The following is a 19,859-nucleotide window of genomic DNA, read 5'->3' as shown; positions in this document are numbered from 1 at the left end:
TCTACTCTTCATTGAATCGAAGACTGTCGTTGCACCCCCATAAATACTATTGGAGTAAAGTGCGGAAGAGACGCCTCGTCAACCCAAGCTCAAACTTATGGATACATGCTCCCAAGCGCAATACCTAGGTAGCGTGGGCGTGCTTTAGTGTGTCGGGTAACGCAAGGCGAAAGATGGCGGGGTACGAAGCATGTTAACCAACATCTTGTCTTGGCATTTGTAGATATCAGCATGCTGCATTCCTTCTAATGCCTGCGCCCCTTGTTCAAACGAGGTATTGGTCGTCAACTTGAATTCGAAGGTTGGAAGGACAACTGAGGCATGAAAGCATCATTTCTTGTTGCCAAAGGCGGCAGAGGTTATCATCCTCACTCTTTGCTATGATGTCGCGACTGGGCTGGCTCTATATTCTAGTTGTTATCTATTTTACCCTAGTTATTGCACACTTCGGTACTAGAACAAGGTGAGTGCAGCAACACCTGTACAGCTGTCAGAAATGACTATTGCTCGTGACAGGTACTGGGCCCCTTTTGCTTGCACAGCAGCACTTCAATACCCGGGTACCCATCCTTTTGGCCACTTGCACGTCCAGATGGAACCACAGCCGAGGTTCCCTTCTATTGGTTTGTGTGGTTTCGCTTCTATTCCGTATACGTCCGAGGACATACATAGCGCCTTCATACGGTGGTGAGCACTCAAGACCCAGCGCTTGGAAAGAATACGGTGTCGATAACTGTAGTTATAATACGATAGATGCTTGTGGCCTCAGCCTTGCGACGCACCTTCTATTGGTTTATATGTGTTTTCCGGTTATTGGCTTTGACGGAAGCTTTGCACCTTTTTGACATCAGTTTTCTTGCTTTTCACACCCAAGCTTTAGTGAATACCCCTTATATTTAAGCTTCATTTATGTTAGTATCCAGTGTGTATTTGAATCCCGAGTATAAGTTTGGATACCAAGTCTGTTCAAAGTTCCTCAATGTTCCTTGACATACTTTTGAGACAAACTAACACCGACGGCAACTTTTGAATACTCTTTACACAATTCTCAAGAGGACAAGGGTTGTTCGAAAGCCTGCATTGGTTCTGAACGTCTATTTGAGGTATGTGGTTTCGCTTCTATTCCGTATACGTCCGAGGACATACATGGCGCCTTCATACGGTGGTAAGCACTCAAGACCCAGCGCTTGGAAAGAACACAATGCCGATAACAATAGTTATAATACGATAGGTGTCCGCAAAACTATGTACTGGACAACCAAGAATGTGGGACGGCTCCCCCAGGCTGCTTGATAGGGGATTCTGCGCTTTCTAAGCCCCCTGCTTTCGTTCCCATCGACCTCCAGGTCGTCGTGCTTCAGAATCTGTGTGGCCGAACAACTCCAAACTACGACAGGGCCCAGAACTGCTTGGAGACTACGTAATCATCGTCCCTCAGCTTGAATCTTGCCCGCACTGTCCTTACAGAGCCTCCGTCCACGGAATCACGTGCGTAGGAACTTCCCTACAACTAATGGCATTCGAGCTAACGCGTATACAGTGCTCACCTCAAGAGCAAGCATCATGGCGAGTCTTTACCAGCTGTCATACGATGCTCCAAGCAAGGTGAGCTAGGCTGAAGCCAGGTATTCAAGGACGAGAGGGGCCGAATGCGTCACAGACAAGAATCCTGCAAGTTCTTGCCGCCGAAATTCTTCCAGTGCTGTTGCGGTGGAAAAGTCAAGCGTTGGGCAAACTTCGTTCAGAGCCACGGAGGTTGTGTCTCACGCACCGGAAGTCCCTATGGCTGCAATTGCGAGGCACATTTTGCGGATTTCAAGCGACTAGAGAGCCACTACCAAGAAAATCACAGAGGAAAGAAGGGGAGGCCCCTGAAGGGCCACTAGTGACCACAGAAGAGCAGATCACTGGGAAATGTGGCCTGCAAAAGGGGTTTGTGCTGATCAACGGCAATACGGCTGGGCGTCAGCCTTGTGATCGGTGCGATGATCTGATATATCTTGGCTTTCACTGGTCATATCTATCTCCACCTACCTAGGCAAGTACCGACATTTCGTTCTGTGACGAATCACATGGCTGTCGCCGAGACACATTTGTCACTTGCTTCAGCCCCCACGTGATCCGTCAAGGTCTTGAACAGGGGCGTGTCTGCAGCCAGCCAGACCGCTGATCCTCGTGACATCTTCTAGCAGCGAGGCACATGCATGAACGCTGAAGCATTCAATGTTGAGGTTGTCGCATTGTAGGACAGCATCCGAATACTGCCACTTGCCACTGTCTGAGAGCTTGCCAGATCTAGCAACTACGCCGCTCCATTTCGTCTCAGGGACTCGTCAAGTTTGCGAACATGTCGTCTTCCTCATTACGAACTTCTGGAGCATCATCCCTCTAGTGGCAGTGTTCAGGGGCGGGTGCCCTAGGTATCTGTGACAACCCGATCATGCTAGTAGAATCTAGCAAACCTAAACGTGCGTTTGAATGCATTATGAACATCCAAGCAATATGCAAAGGGCACATGAATTGCCTCACTAGGTCGACTATCGAAATAACTCTGCGGGTGCTCCCGTATGAACGGCGTGGCAATACTACCCTTGTACTACCGACAAAGAGGTGACAGGCCAGGTTAACCCCCCTCCATGTGACGACGAAAGGCAGCCCCCTTATTACTAAACGGGAAAACATGTGAAGAGCACCTGCAGCAGGAGCCACAGAAAATGCATGCCGAGAATGCGACCAAACGATGCGGTGAGGAATAGGAAAATGCAATACCACCCGTGCACCCCCCCCCCCCCTCTCAAAAGAAAAGCACCCCGGAGGCTCGCACGCATTAGTCCTGAACTTTAAAAGCATGCGCAGCATTTTCGAGGCAACGATGCCAGTTGCATGCTCACCTGCATAGGAACCTCGGTTCCGAGACCCCACAGGCAAGACCTCGGGAACCGATACAAGAAATACAAACAACAGAAGATCCCCGGCGATCTGCAGAGCTGCATTGTAGCAGGAGCAGCAAACACCGAAACTCTCTCGGCGCCAGACGCGAACGGTTCGGCCTGCCCTCGCCTACACCACCCCTGCTCTCTCCCAAACCATTCCATTCCATCCCCTGCACGGCGCCCTTGAAGACGGCGAACGATGGATGCATCATACGACCAATGACGCCCATCCCCGAACACCCCTCCCCCCCGAGTATTCCCAACCGGGGTCCTTTCACCCAAGGCAAGAAAGAGGAGACGGGACGAACAAGAAGATAATATAGAGAAACTATAACACACAATAATGGCCCAAATCCCGCAGGAGCGGCGGACGATGCGTTGCCCAGGACCAATAGTTATCAACCCTTAGTTGTTTGAAAGAGCCCTTACACATCCTTTGTATGATTATGTCTAAGCTGCCTAATACCTTGTTAGGTATTAGAGCTTTTGTGTATGCTAAGAGTATTTAGTAAGGGAGAATTCTCCCTATTAGTCTTGTAGAAGGCTAAGGGACTAGAGAATGTATTTCAGTTACTGAATTTAATTCCCTTCCATACGTCCCGCAGACACGGCAGATGTGGGCGACGGGCCTCCCTCCTCAAAGCGGCGTGACTTGCGGCGGGCATCCATCCAACAACAACAGCAGCAGCATGTGCATGGTTTCGGATTTCGGGGACGGCGGCGTCTCCGGCGGCGTCGCCGCCGCCGGCGGCGCCCGAGCCGAGCCGACGCATAATTCAGCACATGCACCTGTGGATGTACGTACCTAGGTAGTTACGCCTTGCGGGTGATTCGGCAAGGGAGGTTCGGGGAAAGCTTCGAAAACCTGCGTGGCCAGGTGACCGCCTTCACGATGCTAATATTAACTCGAGGCTCTTGTTACTCCGCCCTGGTGGAGTTCCATGGCATATTAGCGGTATTGCCGGCGTCCACGGGATGGATCATCGCCCTAGTTCTCCAAAGTATCTATCTGCGCGGTAGGTCAGCTGCAATGAAGCCAGGCCTGAGTGGCTTTCAGTGCTGACACATTGTCGACGACATGGGAAACAAGACTCGAGGCATTGCAAGAGACAAGAGGATAATATGTTCGTGTTGAAAGCCTAGAAAGTAAATGGCTCATCGAAAAGCAATAAACGCAGAAATGATGTCTTCACAGCCAGATGCGCAGAACTCCGATGCCATGCCATGCCCCCTTTCCTGCGCATTCTTTCCCTGGGTAAGTGATGTGAACCCCAATTCATGTTCCCCTTGGAAATACCATCATCATTATGAACCTGTTCCCGTCCTCCAAAATCGTGGGGTATAATGGTATACAATGGACAAAGTCGCCGTCCGGTATCAATATCGGTATCCCATACCTCGTTCCGCCGTCGATGATACAGTCGGCCGTAATTATCACCCTTTTTTGTTCTCAGTCACATTCGTGTCTCGTCCCGTCGAATTCTCGACACAGAAGCAGATTTCGCTAACTCTGGTTCGCGGCCGCGGTGGTTGTTGATGGTGAGCTGGTGCTGCCTGTCTGTTCAGAAGATCGCTGAACAGCTCTAGTCCTGATACGAAACTTTTCCCTAAGTCGGTTGGTAAGCCGGGACCGATCGCGACCCTCTTCCTCATTACTGGCAGATGACCCTGAGCGTTGCTCGGTCCGATATCGTCGGAGGACCTCGATGCGTTCCTCAACAGTGGCGTGCCGAAGCCGGTGCAGGTCGAATAGCCTGGATCGACGCCGGGAGGAGTTTGAAGGTTCTCCTGTGTCGTTGACATCAGCGCCTAGCGGCGGTGCCTCGCTGGTTTCATTTTGACCATCGTCACCACCCTCCGCTTGCTCCGGGCGTAGGTCAAGCCGACTGCGGGTGCTGTAGTTAGCAAAAAGAACACTCAGACAAGGTGCAGAGTCAGCTTACCAGAGTGGGCAGGTGCCTGACACATTGACCAGCCAAGGGTCGATGCAGGATGGGTGGAACTTGTGGTTGCATGGAAGTACGCGGACGTCCTCGCCGACAGTGAAGTCTTCTGTACAGATTGAGCAGCCCAGTCCTTCCTCGGTCTGGGTGCCACCACTTGTGTTTTCTGTGCCGTGCTGAGCAACACGGCTGGCCCCTGCGGCATCTGCCTCGGAGTCCGACCCGGTCCCGAGGGCGCCTGAGGCGGCGGGGGCGGGATGCACAGGAGAGTTGAGCGGACTCTCAGGAATAGTAGATAGGTGGCGGTTAGAGCCATTGTCCGGTGACTGACGATCGGCGGTGTTGCCCGCCGTCTGCCGTGACGAGGCGTTCTCGAGCTCAAGGTTGGGATCGGGTTTCGGTTGAGAGTCTCCGAACTTGACGATGGGTATGGTTTCAAGCACGGCACGGGCCAGGCCCTTGGCACGACTCTGCCTTGGCCTCCCGCCGAAGGCATTGCGGGGGCCGTATCTCTCGGGGTATCTATGCGCTCTTATAGCGCCGGTCGCGATGATGATGAGGAACAGGAGGGTGATGAGACCGGTGATGCTGTACAATATGCTCATGGCAACGGCCGAGTTGTTTCCGCCCTGCTGGCCAGCACTGTTGTCCTGTTGGGTTTCGGTGGCGTTGCCCGAGATCTGAGCCAGCACTGTCCCTTGTGACACATTGGCCATGCTTAAAGTCTGATTAGCTTCCACCTTGTCGGCCATGGTCAAGATGCGGTCGAATCTGAGGTTGCCGCCGGTCAGGCCACAGCACATGCCCTGTTGGCTGTACAGCAGGATTGCAGCTGGTTGTGGGACGTTGGCCATGAGGGCGTTCAGAACCGCGTTCGGGTCCAGATTGCCTTGGGTAGTTGCGTTTTGCTGGTCACAACACAAGTAGGGAATCACGTCCGAGCCACTGATATCGGCATAATTGTTCGCGTCCGCAGCAACCAACCTGCCCGTTATGTCGACTTTCTGGAGTCATGTAAGCAAGGGACAGAGCTCAAGGGCGAGCGCGCCGGGCGTGGTGTGGCTTACCCCTCGAACAAGCTCGGACTCGTTCAGACCAAGATTTGTTGTCAATGGAATGACAGTATAAGCCAATGGCACCGTATCATCAGATGCCCGAATCAGCAGCTGCATCTCGGAGTCCCGCTGCCAGTCGAGGACATTGAGCATTGTGTGGGTTCCAGCCATCTCGGACTCGGCGCAACGAACGCTGGCGATTGCCAGCGCAAGCGCGAAGGCCCAATGCCAACCCATCGTGCCCATCGTGCGAGGTCGTGAGCCAACGTGGGTTTCGGCGGCCCCGACGAACGATGTGATGATGATGTGGCGACGGCTCGGGACCAACTGTGTTGTCTGCGTGTAAACAGGTTGTCACATAGCGGTCTCGTGGTCGGCGATAAAGTGGCGTCACTCGGCAGAGTTACTAAGGGGGTTGGTGTGAGACGAGGACGAGAAGGACGAAATATATTTCGCCCGGGCGGAGGTGGCACGAGGTGAGACGAGGGCAGTGAACAAGTCAAGGCGACAGGCAGGCCGCAAGCTAGATGAGAGGGCAGAGGAGAGGGTGACTTGGGCGGTCTTGGTGGTGGCCAGGCTGGGTCTATGAGAGGCGGCTATGTTGGTGCCAAGATGGCTTGGGTTCTAGCTGAGAGCCAAATATCTGGGGACGAGGACCAGCGCGTTGGTGATGTGGGCCTGGGCACACGGCAGACAAGAGAAGCGAGCGGCGGGGGCGTCGGGACTGAGCGTGAGGCTGCGCGGCCGGCCAATGGGTCACGCGACGAAAAGAAAGAAAGTCAAAGCCAGCTTCGTGGTGTCGATGGCCCGGACGGTGCGGGATGTTGGGGGTGAGGCGAGGAGTTGAGGTGAGGTGAGGTGAGGTGAGCGATTGAGAGAGGCACCGAGGAGTGAGATGGGCTGAGCCGGGCCACAGGGCGCGCCAGCAAGGTTGAGACAAGACAGTCTATGGGCGATAGGGGAGCTCGGCATCAGAGAAGGTGGCTTGGCCTTGCCCGAATGTGCCGGATGTCGGACAGGAAAAGGCAGCTGACGCCAGGATGGGCCGGGAAGGCAGGGACTGGCTATAGCACAGGCGTCGTCGTTATGGCAGGGTATTTCCAAACAAGAGGCCACGAGGAGGCCAAAAGGAGGCCAGCAGTTTGTGATTGATGAACACAGTTCCGAGACAAGGTGCAGAAGGCGAGGGCGAGGGGCTTGCTGCGTTGTGTGGTACGGGAGTGCTGGTGGTGTTGGTGGTGGTGGTGGTGGTAGTGCTGCTGCTGCTGCTGCTCGCCTGCTTTGCTCTGTTACCACTCACTCACTCATCCACTCCCACACTCGCCCACTCACTGACTGACTGACTGCATTGAGGCGCTGGTTGGTTTGGTGGTTTTGTGGCAGGTCTGAGACGCCGTCAACGTTTTAGCGCGGTGGCTTCGTCAAAGCAAGCAGGCACATGCCCTGATCTGTCAGACCTGCCACAGAAACCAGTCCCGCGGTCGCAGTCACAGTCACAGTCGCACTTGCACTTGCACGTCGCAGTACAAAGGTACCACAACACGTCCAACACACTCACCCATCAAGATATGACCCTCCCATAGGTAAGTACCTAAAGTATTTAGTCCCGCCGTGTGGCATAATAGGGCGGTCGCTAGTCCAGAGCTGTCTTTTTTCTGGTTCCCCCATTTTGTGCCAAGCGCCGATGAGGGACAACTGATGACGCCTTGCCCAAAACTGCCAATCGCCCTGCAGCCCGCGCGTCTTCCCAAGCCTTGGCACCCGCTTCCCAGCTCGGCGGAATCGACATCGATCAGAGTTGGCCCGTCCTCATCGACGCCAAGCCAGGACAAGGCATTTTCATTCCACATTCCAGGGTTAGGACAACCACTGTAACGTCCATGTGTCAGGTCTCTTGTTTATTTATCTACTACATAGAATAGTACTCCGCATTCGAAATCGGACGGCCGAGCCCCTTGCCCTCCTGGGCATCCCCAACTGCTCCATCAGCCCATCCAACCGCCGACAGCCCTAGCCCCAGCCAGCCCGGCCCTAGCTAGCTTCTGGCCCTCTTCACCCTGTCTCGGGGTCTCCATGCTCTCGGAGCCTCCATGTGGCCCCTGAACGAACCGGCCCCAGCTACTCTCCAAACCAGTCAGTGCCCCCGACCGACGAGGTCGAGCGCGGCATTGGCAAAGAGCCGCAACACAAGCCAGCCGTCCAGCCGTCCAGCCGTCCAGCCACATCCATCTAGTCCAATTTTCTCGAGGCCGTACATGTGCAATATGCCCGTCCCGCCTTGCATGCCGGATAATAGTCCGAACAAACTGGAGATGCACCTCAAGGGTCGTCCTCAGGCGAGGCTAGTGTCGATGAGGCTCAAAATCTCACGGCATTGCACTGCATGGGGGACCCCATGTAGCAGGTTTTGAGCCTCACACGGCATCGGTTTGAGGTTGGAGGGGTGCATGCCGGGACACGCCGCTCCCAAGCCTGCCTCGACTGTCATCCTCCCATTTCTCGGACAAGAACACCGGGTCCCAGCGCCTGCGTGTAGGAGAATAAGACTGATCAACACCGCGCCCACTTCAGGCTGAAGCCTCTCCCGCCCTCCCAAGGACCAATCAATCAAAGACGTGATCCGGCACATCGCTTTTGCCAAGCAACATGTCTTCTAACCCCGTCTCATTCCCCGCAATAAAAAATTAAGAAACTCCCCTATTCTCCTACGCGGTACCGGTATGCGATCCGATGATGCCTCAGCCGCCTCAGGACTGGCGCTGTTTCTAGGCCATGCTCAAAGGGCGGATGGCATAAAGCACACCTGCGGAGGATGAATCCTGCCCCAGTGCTGCCCTGCGGCGATCGTCTCGTCGCAATTATGGCGCTTGGAGCTTGTGTGGGCATGGTCAAGACAAGACGTTGAGCGCCATGGCTGCTGGCTGGTCCGAACGGTGCGCAGCATATCGAAAAGCCCAGGCGTGATGGCCTCTGTGCCCTTCGAGAGAAGGATCGGGTGAAACCTCGTCAAAAGTCTTGCGAGCAGGGTTCGGACGTTTGGCCGCGCGGAATGGCACGGGAGCCGCGATCCACGAGTCCCTTAGAGGCAACTACGCCGAGGGCAAGCATTTCTCGGCTGCACGAGAAGCCGGCCTATTTATGAGGACTTGGGACGAAGCAGCCACTTCCAGTTTCTTTCTTGGTTGAGTATCACCAACACCATGCAACGTTGTCGTGGTCCTGGTCTACCGCGTCGCTGCGGGCCTGTCCGGGCCAGCAGCCGCATCAGATTTCCTCCATATCGCCCAGATCGTCCATCGCGGGAAAGTCGCCGATCTCCACCCTCTCGGGCCTAACAAAGACGCCATGCTTCATGCCCGAAGGCTCGCCCCAGTACCTGGCGCCGTTGATGCTGCCGTCGTTCTTTCCAACCGGCTCGTCAAGCTGGATGCCAACCCACGCACCTGAGCCGCTGGGGATCTCCTTCACGTCGCCCACGTACATGACGGTGCCTCTTCGCGTATCATCGCCTCCAACACGGCACCGCCTCCCAGTCTCGATGCCACGGTCGCGCACCTCCTGAGCGAAGGCCGCAATCTTGGCTTCCTCTCGGCTGGGGGCGTTGGGGTCGAATCGACCGAGCTTTTCAGATTTCTTCCAGGCGAGTACCGAGTCGGTCTTCTTGGCGTATTCCTCCTCCGGCATCACGTATTTCTCGACGCCGCTAGCATCTGTGTAGTTGGGCCTGGCACCAGGAGGCCGAGTGTCCAGAACCTAATTCGTGGTCAGCAATGTTCATAATGCGCCGTCAACCGGGGCTCAGGACGCTGGTAAGCTCGCCCGAGAAGACGCTGGCTGACAACTGTTTTGCGCAATGCTCAGGTCTCCCAGTACCATTGTAGATTGTCGTCACAGAGGCGCTTCTAAGAGGCACGAATCATGAGCGCGCGGAAATGCGACCAGCCCGGGCAACGTGACCATCGGTGAACCAAGACACTTGTTCATGGATGCACCAAGTGTGCAGCAACCACTCTCCTTCCTCTCCAGAGCGTTGACACCTGCGACTCATGCCGAAGTCCACGACACCGCCTCGACAAACCAACGAGCAAGGCAAGAATAGCCACCGCCCGGACCAACACAAGGGGTAGATACTCACGTGCAGTTCGGCATATGCAGTCAGATGGAACGTGCTCAGTTGTGTTGAGTCTTCATCGCTGGCCTCGATGGGAATACTTCCCTCAGCTGCGGTCTTGAGCAGGAGCCTCTGGGCTGAAGGAGGTATTCCAGTGACGGTTTCTAGCTTTGCCTTGAGTGTGCTGATTGGCCACGCCGGGGTGATACGGCGCTCTGCTGACGAGTTTTCGGAGACGACCAGAAGTGGAACGTCCGCCATTGTGCCTGTGTTAAACGGTAGTTGGTGATGTGATGCTTCGTGGCGTGTCCCGACACCGCCAAAAACACCACACAGTCGTGTGAAGCTGTAAGCTAGTATGTAGTCCGCCTATCGAACCAGACGTCTGTAGAAGATACGTAGATGCCGAGGCTCAGCTACTGGCTGGTGCCGACGTGCCGCGTGGGAAAGATGATGAGGGTATCAGGGCCCTGTTCAGCCTCACTCTGGGCAGTCAGTGCTTGTCAGTGCTGGTCACAGACCGGTTGGACCGTGCACCACATTATCTTATCAGCAGTTTGCTGTTTCCCCATGCCCCCCCTGTCAACTGCCAAACCTGGTGACCGGGTTCTCTCTGCCTGTCTGGACTCTGGACGTTGAACTTCCCAAACTTTGACACTGACACTGACAGTCAGTCAACCTGACTAACTGACTGACTTGTGTCTTGTCTTTTGCCACGGTCGTTGCAGGGTCACACCCGTGCCCTTTCTTCTTATGCATTCAGAGCCCGTCTTGTCACTGCTGCTAGCTTCAGACCCATCCCGCTGTGCGATACCACCGTAGTACGCACGATTTATCCTCGTTTGACAACACATACCCACGCTGTACCATCTGATCTTCGCGAGACAACGCCTCTCTACAGCCCCAAAACACGTCTGGGCCATATTGCGAGGGCGGTGACGCAGGGATCTGAGCGCCTCGGACTGACCGGCGTCCGCGACGTGGGTAGGCAGGCACGCTGGCAGAAGAAGGTCATTTGAAACCACTCAGCCATCCAGCCGGACAGCCATCCAGCCATTCAGTCACTCTGACTTTTGCTCGGCCGCCACGCCCACGGGTCACGCGGATGCTTAGCTGTCGCTGCGCAAACACAGTCGGCCGCCACCAATGACAATGGTCTGCATGCCGCATAGCTGGTGTCGAGGCCGTTTGCAGGCCCTGCATCTGAGCCCTTGTTGCGTCGTGGCGACACGACGTTGACGCCGCTGCAGTCGGACGCTGAACCGAACATTGTCATACCCGAGATTTCGCGTGTTCCTGTCTCTGGCCACCGGAGTATCTCCTTGTCCTGGATCTCGCCCGGGACGTAATTGGCCGGCCGGGCCTGGACAAAGAAATCGGGCTGCAGTCTGATCTGGCTTGCTGCACCTCACCTCGGCACCGTTGAGCGGCGCCTCCGAGAAGCAATCCCATGGTGTCACCGGCCGCGGCAGACTGCAGTCTCACATGGACATGCCCATGCTCGCTGTCGCCTCGATGCCATTGTCAACCGAAACAAACGGAAACAGAACACACCCGCAGAGGATCGTTGCATGACAGGCCTGGCCGGTTGACATGACTAGTCCTTGTGCAGTAGCAAGCTGCACAGTTACCTGTTGCAGACTCTCCACCTGGTCATTGGTCGGTTCTGGATGTGCGCCCAGACAGGTTCATCTCGCATCTTCGCATCTGCTACGGCTCGCAATCAATTTCCGAAACCGTACCGGTTCGTCTGGGTACCACGTCGTCAAGATCTCCGCGATCTAATGAACCTAACACCTCCTCGTGCCGTCCCATCTCGCCGCGGCCGACCAGTCAAAACGCGTTCGTGGCAGTCCGGTCAAGCTCACCACTCTAAACCTCCCGGTGTGCGATATGCTAGTCACGTTGGGCCCGGTGACGCAGCTGGCTCACCTAGCTCCAATCCCAAGTGCTCTCGGCGCCGCCTGCTCAAAAGAGCCCACGGGTGCCAATTGGCGGTCCTCGGGCTACCCTTTTGCGTCATCCTTGCTACCTTGGAGCCCGTCTTGCCTATAAAGATACTCACCGCCTGGCTGGGTTCTTGCACGAAGCTTGCCAACAAAGCCCTTGATGTGACGTTTCCATAAGTACGAGCCCGAACTGGGCCGTAACGCGTGACGACGGCGCCTCATCAAAAGGCTGCCCAAAACCACGGTGGGGGTGTCGGCCTAGCACAGGACGGACCCAATGCACTGGTCACACTAGCTCAATGTCTGCTTGCGTACTTTCATCTAGCCTCACAACGCCACCGCCGCCGCCAGCTCCAGTGGTGGGTGTTTCTCTGCTCAGGTTTGGCAGTTTGAGAATGGTTGCGCAGCATGTTTGGTGTGGGGGGCGCGCTGTGGCTGTGGTTGCTGAGAGATATTCGGGCCCGTCCACGGCTGCATCACCGGCTTCAGGGCATGGCCGCCCAGCAACCGTCCCGACGGTGGCGAGATGGGCCGACAGGATACCCAGCAGATGCACCTTGCGATCCATCAGCGATCCAACGAACCAGCCTAAGCCCTGGCCTCATGCAAGGCCAACAAACCGTTCTGTTGACCTGCATTCCTCTGCTCCGCTCCGGTACTCCACGGGGCTACAGTACATGCTGCCTGACCCCCAAGCTACCTTGCCATCCACCCAGCCATCCACCACATCCTCACATCTTATCCAATCACTAAAGGGAGGCTACTGACAAAGTCAGGGTTCCTAGGCGCCTAGTTGGTGCGGCTGCCTTACCTGGGGTGCCAATCATGCCGGCACGAGAATGTTTGCACACATGAGATTTCCCTCACTTGACTTGCATGTCTGTCCGGAGAGGAGTGACCCTAGCTCCTCCAGTTTGGCGGCAGGCAGGCGCATCAAGATTGTGCGCCTGATTTTCCCCTCGCAGAAGCTTTTACTTTCTCCGGCCCGCATGCAGACTGTCAATGTCGTGTCGTAAGTCGCGCAACGTCGACAATTCTTTGTGGTATTACAAGAGACGACCCGAGACACAAACCGCGCTTTGTACCATTGTGGCTCGGGCAGCAACAGCTACGACGGCCTAGGCGCACCTCTGCGCCGCATCCCTGGTCCCTACCATGCATCGCGTACGGAGTAGTAAGGGCTGTCATCTTGCAGATGCGGCATCGTGCGTTCAAGGCTTGATGGCGCGTGGACAGCCCAATGGCCTTTTTACTTCTGCTGGGAGCTTGGGGTTTCTGTGCACAGCTTTACCGTACTGAGTGAGGACTTCGTGCAAGACCACTAGAAGTTCAGGGTCAACCCTTGCCCAGTGATCCCGCCCTCGGTGTGGATATACGTGCTGCGGCATATCACAAAACCCAATCTTGCCTACAACAGGGCCGGGAGGGGATCCAGGCGTGGAATCCAAGCCCGCCTTACTCGTTGGCACACTGATGCAGATAATTCTGCAACGCAAGGTCGTGAAGTACCCAGCGTGCGCAGCGGTGCCCAAATGAGGAGACGCCTATTCAGCTCTTCCAAGGTATGCAAAGGCCCAGCCCTCTCACTAATGAATCGTAGTACATGCGAGCCACCATCTACCGTCATGTCAAACGCATCTGGCACCGATTCGTGCCGCGCGGGCGAGGGATTTGGATGCTGGTGATCATGGCTCATGGACAGGGGCTGTTGACGGAAGTCAATTTGGCATGCCGGTCATGGTGAAGTGACGACGATTTGCGTATGCCAAAGTCGTCGAACGATGGGCCATAGCGACTCAATGCTCCTCAATCAGAGATCGATGATTTATTCTACATCCGATCCTGATGGGCATCCGAGCGAACTGATTCAGCAGGGAGGGGAATGGATTGGGACGCTGAGCTGACCGCCAGTTCATCACTTCAACGGAGGCGTGAGCTAAGGCTCGGCGTCCCAGGGAATGCCCCAGAGGCACATACGCAGCCGTTTGGGCGTCGCGCTGACGGCAAGCTGAAGTGTTGGCACATGCTGCTGCAACCTACCACCTGTGCAGAGCCCAAGAGGATTCCACAACCAAAGGCCGCCACGGCAGTGACAATGTCGACTCTGAACAGCCTTCTCGGTCCGGACCCCACATCCGCTTCCGAGACGTCTAGACAAGCCTCCTCCAATCCATACAGAGTATAGGCCGGTAAATCATCGCGGACTCAAAGCGTTCGAGCCCGGAGGAACTGGGCCAGGGGCAATTCCAATACGCACAGACTTTGGTCTCTGACGTCCCGACTCCAACGGTGACTTTCGGGCCATCCGCCGAAACTGCGACAGTATCCAGCGGATGCAAAGGTTTCCAGGCCCCACCAACATCCCGCTGGTGTCCGAGCAGGGAGAGGGGGTGGGGAACAATGGGACGGAACGCGCGCACCACAAACTTGTCCGTACTGCCTAGTACAAATGCCCATACTATAGTTGGACTGGGCTTCACATATGCTGTCAGTAGCTCCGACGGTGGCCGCACGAACCCACCACAACGAGACCTTCAAGACATGCAGTCCGTGGCCCAGCGCTCCGGGACCTAGTTGCAGCCCTGGCGCCCATCGACGCGACCCTTGCTGCTAACCAGGCTGGGCCGTAGTGGCGAAGAGCTTGGTCTGTTGGTGTACACATCAAGAAGCTGTCAATCGAGGTGGACGTGGCGCACTTGAGTTTGCTCGAAGCTTTTCAGACCCGATGCATAAGTCCACAGGATATGACTCCGGCGCTGGGAGTGGTATCTCGAACACTGACGCCGGGGCATAGCTTCATCACGGTCCTGACTTGACAGTGAAACTGTTTGCAATGCCCGAGAGGCGACCGGGACTCATGTAGTCAATGCAGATCCCTCCATGGGCAAGCGCGAAAATCACCGGCCATGTTCACGATTCCAAAACACAACCGTCGAGCCAGCCAGCGTGATGCAAGTTCTGGACTGTGTTGTGCCCCAGCCCCAAGTGCTCCTGAGCCTCGTTTTCGCCTTGGGGACAGTTTCTGGACAGCAACAAAGCAATGGCCGACCATCGTCCGCAACGGCTGAAGACGAGGCTTAGGATTTCGCTGGAACTCGCCAACCACCTCGCCTACCTTTGGATGGAATGGTTTCACCGCTCATGCGCCCGCGCTTATGCCACAACCTCGACGAGCAGCCACTCGCATCGCATTCATACTAATTAATCCGTGGCCTTGTCAACCTTATCCGCACAGCCATCCGGGAAGGATTACTGCTGCCCCCCCCCTTTCCCTTCTCTTCCAACCCCCCTCCCCCTCGAGTTGACTACGTACTCCGTATGGAGTATACCAAGTCGCCCAACATCTGCTGCACACTGACACGATGTCCACATTGCCGCGATCCACTGACCTCAGCAGTGTGCACCTTACTCAGTCCGCGGGCTCCATTTCAGGTCCGATTCAGACCCAAGCTCCAAGTGCTTCCGCGAGAGGCATGGCCAGAAGCGCCATCCCGGTCACTGCAACTATAATTGCCGTGTCGGCGAACTGGCCCCCAGCCCTCGCTCTCATCTCATCATCTGCTCCGGTTTGTCCGTTCCCAGCATCTCACACCCAGCAGGGTCCCCTCTGGTCTAGGGCCGGCCCCCGTAAGGCAAAGCCGCAGGCGCTGTCCTTGGGCCCAATGGGCTGGCATGATGCCGGACCTTGCTCGCGATTAGACCACGGCAAGCAGTGGGCATCGAGGCGATGGACCGAAGGGGAACATCCATCAGGTCGCAACCAGGGGTGTAAATGGAATAGCCGGCCGCCCAGCGAGCTCATGCATGAATTCGTGGCCATGTCAGCAGCCCCTAGTCGTAGCTCACACACCAACAAACCCCTTCTTGGGTCTGCATTCGACAAGTCCTCCTGGGGTGTCCCTCGTGGTGGTCCACAGCTCGGTGGAGGGTAAGCGCACGTCCGGGGGACGCCCCTACAGACCTCGACCTAGCTACCCATTCCTTTCTGACGATTTTGCTTTTTCTGACTTTGTTTCGAGTAATGTGCAGCAGCCACCTGCCCACTCCTGGCCCCTATGGTTCATCCAGCTAAAGACGGCGCCGCAACCCTGGTGGTGATCATCACACTTCTTACTGCCGACTTTGACACTGCAACCTCGGCGGGTCGTGACCTTTTCTCAGATCAACCCTATATCTGAAAAATGCTCGCCCTGATATAGGCGCCGGGCATGCTTGAACCCAGCCCTGGTCTCCCAAACCTGTCACAAGTCACTCATACCCGACATGATATCAGCAACCCACACGGGCTGACTTCTCCCTCGACTTGAGATTTCTGGACACACCCCTCCGCTCTGGCTACCCCCTCCCCTGCCTCTGCCTCGCCTTGTGCTTGGCCTGGCCAGTGGTCTTTTCTCATCCTCTGTGTCTACCTGACTGTACTTCTCGCGCCGGCCCTCGACGACTGAGGCATCTCGCCTCATAGCATTCTCAGAATCAGACTTCTTCTACCTTCTGGATCCCGGTGATGCCCCCACAGGCGACTCCACATCCTAGATCACTTGCTTTCCCTTGAACCTTCTTATTTCCTTGCTCTCCTTCTTCCTATCATTTGCCTGCAGGCGCATCTTCCCGCAGCTAGCCCAGCTCCAACCCTGTCGAGCCTGCCCCCATCCCACACTACATTGCTCTTCAGAGGACAACGACTACAACTGGCGGCTTGCTCTCCTGCGGTGACAGGGAAACTTTGACAAACTGGGTTGACTGACGTATTCACCCGCTTCCGGGGCTGGCCATCTTGCGACCTTGCTGGGGACTCTAGACGGGATTCGTGGAAGTGGGATCCTGTCCCTTCTTCTGCCTTGTCAGGAGCTCCGGTAGCGCCAATCATGTTCATGTCTTCTACTTCCCGAGACGCGACCCACGCCTTATAACTCTAAAGAGCTCGTCTGAGCCACCTTGAAAGCCACCTCGACCTTCCGTGTCAAGCTTGTCTTGACCAGATTTGTCCACTCCGCACCTTTTACGCCTCCAGCCTGCCTCGCGTGGCGTCCAAGGTCTGGTCTATCATTTTGCTTTTCTACTACCAACATATCCCTTCCCTCACTCACCAATAAGCACCCCAAGGCCCTTTGGTCGAAGCATTGAGTTCTCCAAGGCGGCACTGAAGGAACGAAGTGTTGGCATCACCGTGTTGGACGGCCACACGTAGCGAAGGAACCCGTGACGAAGCCAACGGAGGAGTTACCAGGCCTTGAATCGCAAACGGCCAGATATCACCGAGGAGGCTCATACGTCACCCCCGACCGGTGGTTCGACTGAGTCTCCACTTCTGATCGCAAGGAGGCAGGGGGTGTGAGCCAGAGAGTCAGAGAAAGAGAAGGAAGCGCAAAGTCAACCACACAAAACTGTCCCGACGGCCTCTTAGTCGATGATACCTGCCATTCATTGGCAACATCAGGGCTAAGACACCATCACCGTGGATATCAGGTCTCTCCTCAAGGTCCCCCCCGACTCAAATGAGTCCCCCGACTCGCCTCCCAAGCAGCCTTTCCAAGAACGATCTTCGTCCGTCACCGCGCCTCCCCCTTCAGCGGCAGCACAAGCAGCCGCTGATCCCTCAAGGCCAACAACCACGGCAACCTTGGCACCCGCTGCGGCCATCTTTGGTGGTCCGCATTCAGTCGCCAGCGTGGCTCCTTCAGTCGGAACTCTGTACGCCGCGCCGCCGCCGGCGTACCCCCCGCCAGGGGCGTACCCTTTCCTCGGAGGGGGAGGATATGCACCGGCGGGGGCTGTCCCGGGAGGGGGGGGAGGACAAAGGCCCGGATCAGCAGCTGGATCAATAGGCCCAGGGCAGGGACCAGCGCCGTCCCCAGCAGGCAAGCGAGGCATGCCACCGCACACGACCGAGAGCCCAGCCAAGAAACAGAGCAAGTGGTCGCCCGAGGAGGACGCGCTGATCATCGAACTACGAGGCAGTGGTATGAAGTGGGAGGACATCTCGAAGCGGCTCCCTGGGCGCAGTGCGATTAGTTGCCGCCTGCACTACCAGAACTACCTCGAGAGACGGAGCGAGTGGGACGAGGAGCGCAAGAACAAGCTTGCCCGCTTGTACGAGAGGTGAGTGGCCCCCAAAGACCACACATTTCTTCCCCCTTTTGCGCAACCTATGGCAAGCTTCGTGTTGGGTCTGGTGGTCTGGTTGTCTTGCAGAACCAGCCTCCAAAAGGACAGCAAGAGGCTGGACCGCTCGACTAAGGCCCCAACCACCACTCTGATCTGTGGGCAGTGGGCAGTGGGCACAGGAATGCCGGCAGGAAGATCCACACCCCCATGAAAATGCTCGATTCAAGATTCTCGATCTCGTGAAAAGTCCAGTGCCGGAGATTTACTGACTCGCGTGTCCTTGCACAATTGCAGGTTCAAGCCGGAAATGTGGGCCAAAGTGGCAGAGGAGATGCAAGTCCCATGGCGCGCAGCCGAAGCCATGCACTGGCAGCTGGGCGAGGCCGACATGGCGCGGCGAGCCGGCGTCGTCCCCTTCTCGCTTACGTCGGTCAACATGCAGCAGGACAACACCCGGCAGTCGCCGACAAGGGGCCACATGCACTCCCACTCGCAAGGGAGCTTGCCAAGGAGCGACCCTCACCTGCTGGGCCGGTACGCACAACGCGGAGGGACGCCTCACCTCGCCCAGCCGCCGCCGCCGCAGCAGCAGCCGCCTCCGCCGCAGCACCATCACCAGCATCCGCCGCCGCCACATGCGCTGACTATCCCCCCGCCCATACCTTCGATACCGCCTCCGGGGCCGGGGCGTGGTCCACTGCCGCCAAGACGGGAGAGTCTCCCCCCGAGACAACCTCCGGCCGACCTCTACGATCACGTCCTTCCCGCCCCGGGGCCGGGACTGGCGCCCATTCAGACGCCCGGCGGGAGGGAGCGGGGCGGAACAGGGGCGATGCACCTGCCGAGCGTGGCCGAGCTGACAACAGGCGTCAGCCCGTACTCGACCCCAGCGTACTCGCTGAGCCGGGCCAGCGCGAGCCCAAGTGCGACAGCCAGCCCGAGACAGTCCGCGTTGCAGGCCTCGCCTCTGGGCTACGGTGAGTCGGGCAGCATCGGAGGGGGCGGCCCAGCCACCCCAGGGTCTGGCAAGAGAGGGCGCGCAAGTCCGGACGCTGGCAGGGAGGCGATCAGGCGGCGGCACTAGGCGAGGTTTGGGTGCAAGACACACAGACAGACAACAAGAGGGTGGGATCCCAAGGGCAGGGGGCCGCATGAAATTGGGACGAGGATGAAAGTTACGATGACTACGATGATTTTCCTTGGGAGGCTAGAGACATTTTTCCCCTACACATACACAGCGTCATAAAACGAGATGGGACGGGGGTTGTGGTTGGGAACGGACATGGCCGGGGTTCATAATAGGACGAGATGGACGGTTCAACGCTTTTCCACACAACACACACGGGCGCGAGGATCATACGAGAACTGTCTGCGTTGTCTTATTAGGACACGCCTCTGGTTAAGATGGTGGGGGGGAATAGGGTGGGGGGACGAGAGGGGGACCACGACGAAGCGATGCGATGCCAATGAGACATGCTGGGGCAACACGGTACTTTGCATTTCACGGTGCGCATTGAGGAATCGGAATAGGTTTTTCAACGTTTCGGTTCTTGGTACCTTTTTCGTTTTTCAGTTCGTTTTTCCTTTTTTTTTCTCTCTTGTCTGAGTGCGTCTTTTCTGTCCTGGTTTGGGGCAAGAATCAAAAAAGAGCGAGAACAAGCATCACATGCATTCATCATCATCATTATCATCATCATACCGGAAGGGGAAGGTGTGGGAGAAACGGGGAGGGGGACTGGAGCAACTTGTGCTTTATTTTTGGT

The 19,859-nt window shown here is 56.5% G+C and overlaps 3 protein-coding genes across 3 annotated transcripts; 1 reads left to right on the top strand and 2 right to left on the bottom strand.

Annotated features, from left to right (window-relative positions):
• Positions 1-4,033: 4,033 nt before the first annotated feature.
• KVR01_005910 (uncharacterized protein) lies at positions 4,034-7,325 on the bottom strand. Its single transcript, XM_044783016.1, has 3 exons — positions 5,944-7,325; positions 4,877-5,880; positions 4,034-4,819 (listed from the first exon to the last, which is right to left on the bottom strand). Exons 1-3 carry the CDS (start codon positions 6,175-6,177, stop codon positions 4,438-4,440), a joined length of 1,620 nt encoding a protein of 539 aa, XP_044644713.1. The 5' UTR covers positions 6,178-7,325; the 3' UTR covers positions 4,034-4,437.
• A 485-nt stretch (positions 7,326-7,810) lies between these two features.
• KVR01_005969 (uncharacterized protein) lies at positions 7,811-10,522 on the bottom strand. The gene is made up of 2 exons (XM_044792527.1): positions 10,067-10,522; positions 7,811-9,684 (listed from the first exon to the last, which is right to left on the bottom strand). The coding sequence occupies exons 1-2, from the start codon at positions 10,301-10,303 to the stop codon at positions 9,196-9,198; spliced, it is 726 nt and encodes a 241-aa protein (XP_044644772.1). The 5' UTR covers positions 10,304-10,522; the 3' UTR covers positions 7,811-9,195.
• Positions 10,523-15,897: 5,375 nt separating this feature from the next.
• KVR01_005740 (uncharacterized protein) lies at positions 15,898-19,459 on the top strand. Its single transcript, XM_044786302.1, has 2 exons — positions 15,898-18,090; positions 18,391-19,459. Exons 1-2 carry the CDS (start codon positions 17,861-17,863, stop codon positions 19,178-19,180), a joined length of 1,020 nt encoding a protein of 339 aa, XP_044644543.1. The 5' UTR covers positions 15,898-17,860; the 3' UTR covers positions 19,181-19,459.
• The last annotated feature ends 400 nt before the right edge of the window (positions 19,460-19,859 follow it).

The sequence above is a fragment of the Diaporthe batatas genome, assembly GCF_019321695.1.
Source record: "Diaporthe batatas strain CRI 302-4 chromosome Unknown Contig00006, whole genome shotgun sequence".
Lineage (NCBI taxonomy): Eukaryota > Fungi > Ascomycota > Sordariomycetes > Diaporthales > Diaporthaceae > Diaporthe > Diaporthe batatas.
Note: the sequence above shows the minus strand (reverse complement) of the source record. Positions and strands in the feature narration are given on the sequence as shown.